This window comes from Salvia splendens, chromosome 2 (genome assembly GCF_004379255.2).
Source record: "Salvia splendens isolate huo1 chromosome 2, SspV2, whole genome shotgun sequence".
In the NCBI taxonomy this organism is placed as follows: domain Eukaryota; kingdom Viridiplantae; phylum Streptophyta; class Magnoliopsida; order Lamiales; family Lamiaceae; genus Salvia; species Salvia splendens.
Window position 1 is genome coordinate 358450 of NC_056033.1, and position 9147 is coordinate 367596.

General features: G+C 39.6%; 2 protein-coding genes and 1 pseudogene across 4 annotated transcripts; 1 reads left to right on the top strand and 2 right to left on the bottom strand.

Moving 5' to 3' along the window:
* Positions 1-299: 299 nt before the first annotated feature.
* On the bottom strand, positions 300-2359 carry LOC121764241 (annotated as a pseudogene).
* Positions 2360-4769: 2410 nt separating this feature from the next.
* Positions 4770-6524, top strand: LOC121758944 (protein NETWORKED 3C-like). 3 transcript variants are annotated; one of them, XM_042154392.1, is made up of 3 exons: positions 4770-4867; positions 5334-5468; positions 5716-6524. In XM_042154392.1, the coding sequence occupies exons 2-3, from the start codon at positions 5357-5359 to the stop codon at positions 6399-6401; spliced, it is 798 nt and encodes a 265-aa protein (XP_042010326.1). In that variant the 5' UTR covers positions 4770-4867; positions 5334-5356; the 3' UTR covers positions 6402-6524. The 3 variants fall into 3 exon arrangements, with proteins under 3 accessions (XP_042010326.1, XP_042010335.1, XP_042010344.1); XM_042154401.1 differs by having other exon boundaries at positions 4778-4869; positions 5342-5468; XM_042154410.1 differs by having other exon boundaries at positions 4817-4867; positions 5339-5468.
* Positions 6525-6604: 80 nt separating this feature from the next.
* LOC121758956 (classical arabinogalactan protein 26-like) lies at positions 6605-7316 on the bottom strand. Its single transcript, XM_042154423.1, has one exon. It carries the CDS (start codon positions 7215-7217, stop codon positions 6789-6791), a length of 429 nt encoding a protein of 142 aa, XP_042010357.1. The 5' UTR covers positions 7218-7316; the 3' UTR covers positions 6605-6788.
* Between the last annotated feature and the right edge of the window lie 1831 nt (positions 7317-9147).

A 9147-nucleotide genomic window follows, 5' to 3' on the forward strand; every position in this document is an offset into this window, starting at 1 on the left:
CTTCTCTCCCGTGGACGTAGGCCTACAAGGCTGAACCACGTAATTCTCCCGTGTTCTTGTTTTCTCTCTTATTTTCTTGGTGTTGCGATTAATCTTGAGAGTTCTTCACCGAAGAAACTCTTGTTCGGTTTGAATCTTGATCACTGATTCACAATATTTGTTGTGGTAATGTCAGAGAAAGAAGGTATTGTTTAATGAAATACAGATTTCGAATTTTCAACCATGTTGTAAACCTATTCCTCTCCCTAAATAGTTAAAAATGGAGAGTTTAAAGATTTGAAATCGAAAATGAAGTAATGTGAATGAACCTTGTGAATATTATATCATCTGAAACTAAATACACTAGTTGTATTCGGTTCTTTAATCAAGATAATAATGAGATACAATATGAGATAAGTTATTCGCACGCTATTTTGGTATCGAAGCTGCTGAGACAAAGGGCAAATGCCTGGAAAGCAGACAAGGGATATTGGTAATCCATGGTGAAGGTGTCCTTTCCCACTTTCCCAAATTGGAGGATTACATCCTCACCATCACCACCCAACAGCTGAAAGTTCTTCACCGAGGCAACCAGCACTGTAGTTGCTCGTGCCATCGGGGAGCCTTGTTTCTCAAGACGAGAGCTTCTTCCACATCTGTCAACCCCGTCACTGGATCTAAGCTATCCATACGCGTTGATTTCGACCAGAGAAATGGGTCCAAGTTTGCAGGAAGGAGTTGTGTCTGTGTGGGCAACTGAAGAGGCGGCTATTGTGTCCATGACACACTGCATCCGCCTCGGACCCCTGGGGAACAAACACATAAGGATCATGTACTCAAACGATCTCAATATTGAATGATTGATACAGATTCAATGCCTATACGATTATGTGTGGTCTTCAACGTAACAAGGGAGTTAATCTCTCACCTTGAACCCAAGACGTTCAACTTGTAAGATACGTGGGCAACGGGATAGTTTCCAGCAGGGACCCTCGGAGAAACTTGCCTTGTTCCAACCATTCTGGTGGAACGAGATCTAGTAACTCTAGCTGCTGCGCCACTTGGAGGCTGAGCGTCGTAGATTGTGAACTTTGTCCCCAGAAAATTCGACCTATCGTTGTAGAAATGAGAAGTCCTCTCAAACAAAAATCAGTAAAGGCTTGTGAAGTAGGACTTACCTTAACTTGCCAACGTAGTTGCTGCTGCCCTTTAAAACATCATCACTCTTTAGGGATATCATATAGTCTGTATACGTTGGACGTCTACATCTTTGAGCAGCAAGTAGGAACTTCCCCTCATCATTAGAAGCTGTTGAAAGATAAACCATGACATCTACCTGAGGCTATATTTCTATATTCCGCTTGATGAAACATTGAATCCAAGAGCTTCTTGGACCAGGCTGCATCAATCACAACAAAAGGTAATCCAGGTACACTAGGAAGTATGGCATGACAACAGCTTGATCAATGTGATTCAGAAATAGCAGGGTCAGATTCTTCCAACAGCATTCAAAAGGGGGGGTTAGATCATCGACATAAACACTAATGGTTTAATTTCCCTGGATGCATGATGCGACTCAAGGAGATCAAGCATGAAAGAACAGAGGAGTTGAATGATATACATCCACCAATTCACTGCATTCCCTCTGGTAAACGTTGAATTATAGTAGGTAGTAGTCCATACTAAATTATGAATCATTTTGGCATGCTAAATCAAGAAAATAGGCATTACTATAAGCTGCACCGCACCTGCTTGAGAGAAATGGGAAATGTGAGCTTCCCAGAGAGTTGCAAAGTCCCCACAGTCTGTCTCACTATCTGTCTCCAGCTCCTACAAACACCAGCGCAAGCAACCACGATGCTTCTCCTACGCCACGTGGATTCGGATTCCTCAATCCGCATCAGCACATCCCTCAACAGCTCCGCTGCCATATTTTCCCAGCAGCTCAATGGAAACTCCTCATCACACCTTGACCTCATTACACTATCCAAAAAATCTTATCTTTCTTCAACAATTCCAATCAATCAGCAAAACCCCCCTTATAATTATCACACACAGCTCCAAAAAAAACTCGAAAAGGGCAAGCTTTATAGATACTCAGCTAACAATTTACACTTAATTAACCAAAACCATATACTCTAATACCGGGAAAAGCAAACAATCTAACCAAAAACTAGCAAACCGTAATTAGATCCAACAACAACACTGGTCTATTTCAGAAGTTGAGGATTATAAATATGGATGCTCTGCGACAACACAATATATTGTGTGATGCGAATTTGTTAGCTTTATAAGTTGGGGAATTTTGTTTAAATAGTAGGGAAATTAAAGGTAACGAATTTATGTGATTCTTATTTGTATTTGTACTATATAAATGGACTTGTACATGAACAGTTGGTCAGTTAGTGGTGTAGATTGTCTTGTGAAAGTTAGATTTCACTCAACCGCCGCCAATAATCTCGTTTGACAAGTTAAAAACGTTTTATATTTAAACAACTAAATATTTGGCATACTCCCTACTCGGTCCGTCATATAATATCATAAATTGATCCAGCTCAGGTTTTAAAATTTTAAAATAATATGAGTTTGAAAAAGTTAATTGAATATGTGTCATTCTCACGTTGTTTCATATATTAATTTACTAATAGTAATTGACAATAGTATGAAATAAATTAGGAAGTGCATCGTTAATGCTAGTTTTATAATAAAATATAAGTGGGATAAAATTAATGGAATTTTAGATGGATAACAAAAAATATTGCGGTACATAAAAATCAAGTGTGGCAAGTATTAATGGATTAATCGAAAAGGAACTTGTGATAAGTATATGCCAAATTTTGAGGCTTTATAAAAAGTGTCCTCAACTTTCTAAACAATTGATTCACTCTCACATTAACATAGAGATGCCAAGGTTTAGTGAATTGGCGGTTAACCATGAAACTGGAACCGCCGGTTACGGTGGGGAACCTGAACCGCAAAATTAAAATGGGACTAGAACCGTGATATTTTGAATAGCAGGTCGATTCAAGTTCAAGGAACCGTGATAAACCACTAAAAATCGTGAAACTGAATTGAATCGTGAAAAATTGCTGAAAAACCAATTCCAGTTCAAGATTTTCTAGAACCGGCGGTTCATGAACCTAGGCATGTCTACTTTTACATATTCTAGGAAAGATATAATGACTCATCTCGTCGGTTGCTTAGCTCCCAATCTAGCTGATATGTAAACAATATAGAATGAAGCATAGATTTGGTTTGGGTTTGAAAGTGGCTATAATCATACTCTCTGCGTCTATCAATACAATACAAGACCAATTTTGAATGAGCACGGATTTTAGAAATATAGTTAAAAGTGAGTGAAAACTTAAATGGGAGGTGGGTACTACTTTTAAATAGTTGTATTATTTATTATGTCTTAAGAAAGTTGGGTCACTTTTTTTTGCACTCATTTTAAAAAATTCGTACTAATAAATAGTTATAGTGGTTAAATAGTAAAGTAAAGTTGAGTCTACATCATTCTCGCTTTAATTTACTACTATTTATTCACTCTACTATTTATTACGATTTTTTCAAAACGAGTGCAAAAAAAAAGTGACTCAACTTTCTTGGAACAGAGAGAATACTAGTTTTTATATTGAAATGTGAGTGAAATAAAATTCATGGAATGTGGGGTCCGTTACCAAAAATAGTAAAAAAGTAAATGGAAAATTTATTGGTGGACGGACAAAAATTGAAAAATGAGACGCTTATTGGTGGACAAATGGAGTATAACCTACTAATTCCCCGTTCTATAAAAATAGAGACTTTGGGGACGACACAGATTTTAATTTGAAATTGGTAAAGTATGGTAGATATAAAAGAAAAACGATTGAAGTATTGTTAGTGGAGAATGAGATCCACCTTATGAGAGTTAAAGGACTTGCCAAAAAGATAAATGAGTCATTTTCGTGGGACAGACCAAAATAGAAAAAGAAAACTATTTTTATGGGACGAGGGAAGTATTAGTTATTAATACCAGTATACTCTTTTCTTTTATAGTAGTACTCCACCTGTCCCACTCAAAATGTTCACACTTTTGAGTGACACGAGATGTTAGGAAGAGTTGTTATATAGGTAAAGTAAATTGAAAGAAAGAAATAGTTAAATATTGTAATGATGAGAGAAGAAAGTAGATTTATTTCTATACATAGAAAATGGAATAAACTAAAAAAGAAAGGAGTATATCTGAATTATCAATTATGTAAAAGAGTAGTAAATTAAATCAGGAAACTTGTGTGACTAATCACCAAAATAAGCAATTCGACCGTTAGATTATTCGTTTTAGATTATATCTGAATTATCAATTATACGTATGGGACGGACGCTCCCACTCCACTTTACCGCCGAAGAAAGAGGAAAATAAATCGAGTTTATATAGTCAAATAAAAGTACAGCACAACTTACAATATGAAATCTCACTCTTGACCCACAACAAATTAGTCGGACTGCAGTGACGTTTTAGCAAATACTGTCTCCGTCCCGCACTACTCGCACATTTTCTTTTGGGCACGGAGATTAAGGAATGAGTGATAGACAAAGTCAACAATTACGGCTGTAGGTATAAATTGTTACTAAAAATGGAAAGAGAGCAAATAACTTGGGACGCCCAGAAAGGAAATAAGTGCGGGACGGGGGTAGAAACGTCAATAGCACCACGAATTTGAATTTATCATACGCTGTAAATCCCGAGGCCGCATGACACGTGGAGAGTTTGTGTTGGAGTAGTGAAGAATAAAATAAAATAGGACAATGTGTCCAAGTTTAAATTGCAGCATCTTTTCATCACTCTCACTGGTTTTACTTTGAGAGAGAGCTGTTGGGCATCGGAAAGAGAAAGAGGCGCCTCAAGGTCAGCTCCACCACCTCTGCTTAATCTCTATGAGTTTTTCTTGATACACAAAAGTGGTTGTTTTGTTTTGTTTTGTTTGCTCTCTTGTTGAATCTTGCTGATGCATATATGCGTCAATTCATCAGTTTTTTCTTGTTTTCATCTACTTAACTTTGCTGGAATAGATTTCGAATTAGAATAGGACAAACTTGGCCTCGACTTACTTTACCATTCGCCAAACTTCAAATTTAGTGTTTGTTTAGGGAGTACTTACTAACAAAGAGAAGCTTAGTTTTATTTTGAATGATTTTTCTGAAAAACATAGGTTAGGATAAATTAAACATAATACTAATTGGTATATCCCCAATCCAGGGCTAGTCAGAACTATATCAACAAAATTCAACCTGTCTTGTTTACTTTGCATTTCAAAATTTGATATATTCTTCAACTCTCTAAACATTTAAGCATTCTGCATATATCTTCCAAGGTAAGAAGAAGAAGAAGAAGAAGATGATGACGACGAAGCAGGCGAAGAAGAAGGATTCATCACACTGGTGGTGGTTTGACAGCCACACCAAGGGCAGTCCGAATCGATCGCCATGGCTTCAGACAACACTTTCAGGTCACTTTATTTTGTCTGATGATTTTGTTTCCTTTGAACCCCCTTTTCAATAAAAAAAAGGTCTAGTTTGAGTTTAGACTTTGAAATGTATTCACTTTAGATCTCAGCATTTGACCGTTGGTGGTGTGTGCATACCAATGGAATCTTCTTATTGTGGATTCAACATAGCTTTTTGTTCAACTGGATTCTTAATGTGGAAAACAAAAAAAATGTATTGAGATTCACATTTGTTGATGGTTGTGTGCAGAGCTAGATGAGAAGACAAGAAGAATGCTGCAGGTGATCGAGGAAGACGCGGATTCATTCGCGCAGCGCGCTGAGATGTACTACAGGAAGAGGCCCGAGCTCATCAGCATGGTGGAAGACTTCTACCGGACTCACCGCTCTCTAGCAGAGCGATATGATCTAGTGAAGACGGAGAGTGGGAGCCGCCTCCCATCATCACCATGGTCATCTCTATCACTATCATCATCGTCCCCACTGCCTTTCACCAAGTATCACCTGGAGAAGTCTCCGAGCTTGTGTGAAGGAGCCTATGACAGCTACTCCGAGGCCTGTGGGCCGGATGATGAGTCAGATGAGTCTGAGGTCGATGATCCTGACGAGGAGGAGGAGGTAGTGGTTGGATCAGACGTGTCAAGTGAAAGCCGTGATGTGGAACTCGTGAGGCTCAGGGAAGAAGTGGCGAGGCTCGTGGAGGAGAACAAGAGGCAGAGAGAGGAGCTCAAGGCGAAGGATGAGGAGAAACGCGAGGTCATAAGGCAGCTAAGTCGAGCTATGGAGTTGCTTAGAGAAGAGAATGTGATGTTGAGAGAGTTTCTGAGCAACAAAACTCCCAAGAAGGAAAGCAGGATTGAATACACCAAAATGAAGGAGAATTTCTTTGGGAGATTGTTTAATGGATTTGGGAAACCACCAGTTATTGCTCTCTAAGTATTAAGGAATTTGTTTGAACTACAATGTGTTTGAGGGGTTCACTTTCAACTGTATTCTTTATTCTTTTGTGTGTATTGTATTATAAGTATTATATTGTACTATTGTCATTCGGTTCTACAACTCAATATCATTTGTATTATTGTAGTAGTAAATTTGATTTTTTGTAAGTGATTATATATGAATTCAAAGCCTGCAATATCTTTTAGAATGCTAAGAACAGAACAAATATATTAATGAATTCAACATTATTCAGAAAGCCATAAGAATAAACCCCTAAATTCTCTACAAAACTACAAAAAACATCAGAACCAGTAAAAAAACAAATGACTCATTAAAACATAGTATTTCAATACTTAGATAAAAGACTAAGAAATAAGAAGATCATCACAAAACATAAACTAAAGCTGGATTTACCCAAAAGGAAGCAAACAGCACCACCACCAAGCACAAGACCACCTCCACGTGTGGCCGGTGTGAGGAAGAATCCGGCAGCATCCCCAAAGGTGAAAATGCAGCCCCGGGGCCCTGAGCTGCAAATGCATCAGGATTTGGAGGACTGGGGCTGGAGGGAATTAAGGGAACTGAGGAGTCACTTGGAGCAAGCTCTGGGCCACCCGGTGAAGGGAAAACTGGATAAATATCTGGTGATAACGCAGGCGGAGATGTTGGAGAAATGGGGTCAGGCAGCAATGCAGGTGCAGCAGAAATGGTGGAGGCAGGCACATTCTTACATGAGACAAGTGTACATGAAAATGCCATAAAGGTAGTGATTAAACTAACAAGAATTTGAGTTGTGTAGTAAGAAGCAGCCATTAATGATAGAAAAGATAAGCAGATCTATCTATGTGCAAGGAAGTGGCAGTGAAATAAATGCAGAACAAGGGTTGGATGAATGAATGGGTGAATGATTGTTGGAGTCTTGAATCATATCATGATGATGAGGGGTGGGTGGGAGTGGGGGGGTGTGAATGACAGGTGGCAGGAGGTGATTGGGTGGTCCATCTGAGGAAACAGCTACACACATGATAAGGAAATGGACAAGATTTGATAAATGAAAACACATGGTAGAGTGAATTGGCCAATGTTGTCCTGTTCCTAAATGGCTGTTTTCTGCTGCTAACAATCTTGTGTATGTTGAAAGCATATTAGTGTGAAAGGATAATTGAGCTCTTTCAATTTTTGGAATCATGTGATCCACTTTTTGGAGGTGGGTTTTGCATGGAGGGAAAAGGAAGTTGGGGTTCAAAATATATGGTTTTTTTGAAAGGGATAAAAGATGACACTTTTTTCAATAAGATTGCAGTTTTTAAAGGGTATGGAAAGGACAAAAAATAGTAAAATTAAGTATCGTGGTCTGTTTTGTTCACTGGTGATTAAAATGTTGTGTTTTGTTTTTAGTAAGGAGATAAAAAAACAATGAAATTGTTGAGTGTATCTGGGTTCCTCCTTTTATTATCATTTTTGTCAATACTTAATTGCCATTTATTGGTAAATGAGAGTTTAAATATAATACGAAAAAGGAAAATTCAACCCAAAAAGGGGCCTATTGCTTGATTTTCTGGTCTATTTTGGAGCGGCCCAATAGAATTTTTTTTAATGAGTCCTTAGCCCACATTCTACTCTTGGCTAGTAATCATAATTTTTTAATCAATTTGGAACACAAAATAAAGACCACAAAATTGATTTTTTTAGACTGATTCCACATCTTGTGACTATGATTTCATTGAGACACCTTATAAGAGCATCCGCAATGACGGACTTCCGAGCGGATGTCAGACAGGCGTGCTCGACGTCCGCGCGGGACGTCCACCATTGTGCAACTGTTCAGCGGATACGGAAGTCCGATACGGACATCGCATGTCCGCGCCTTTCCACTGACGTCCGTCGGGACGTCCGCCATTGCGTTGACTCCCACGGACGTCGGCACGGAATTCCCGATTTTTGCATTTTTTTTTTTAAATTCTATAAATACGTCTCGTTGCATTTCATTTCATTCGCACCACTTGTTTTAACAAGTTTCTCTCTCTCTCAATTTCTTTTATATTTCTTTAATGTCTGGTAGTGGTAGTGGTAGTGGTGGGCATTATAAACACATGATGCGGATGATACACGCACGTGTGCGGGAGGCCGCGGAGAGGGAGGAACAAGCGGCGCCGGCGGTGCCTCGACCCATCCATCGTCGCACTATAGTGCCCCGAGATCACCTCGCTGCTCACAGTCGGTTGTACGATGATTACTTTGCGCCGGAGCCACGGTTTGGGGAGAACCTACTCCGACGACGGTTTAAGATGCATCGTCCGCTCTTTCTGCGTATCATGGGCGCTTTGGAGCGTCGATACGAGTATTTTAGGATGCGGCTGGTAAACCTGGCCACACGCCGATTCAGAAGTGCACTGCCGCAATTAGGTAGTTGGCATACGGAGGTGCGGCCGACATGTTCGACGAGTACCTCCACATCAGCGAGACTACTGCCCTCGACTGCCTGAAGTATTTTTGTCAGGGCGTTAGGGAGATATTCGGGGATAGGTATTTTCGGAAGCCTACCCCCGAAGATTGTCAGGCTCTGCTGGATATGCACGGGAATCCGCACGGGTTTCCGGAGATGTTAGGCAGCATAGATTGTATGCACTGGGAATGGAAGAACTGTCCCGCTGCCTGGAAAGGGATGTACACTACTGGTTTCAAGGCCAAGAATCCCACGATGATCCTTAAAGCAGTAGCTGACTACCGGCTGTGGATTTGG

Coding starts and splice junctions, on each gene's coding strand:
- LOC121758944 (XM_042154392.1), top strand. CDS start 5,357: ATGATGACGACGAAGCAGGCGAAGAAGAAGGATTCATCACACTGGTGG. Junction 5,469..5,715: donor GCTTCAGACAACACTTTCAG/GTCACTTTATTT, acceptor GGTTGTGTGCAG/AGCTAGATGAGAAGACAAGA.
- LOC121758956 (XM_042154423.1), bottom strand. CDS start 7,217: ATGGCTGCTTCTTACTACACAACTCAAATTCTTGTTAGTTTAATCACT.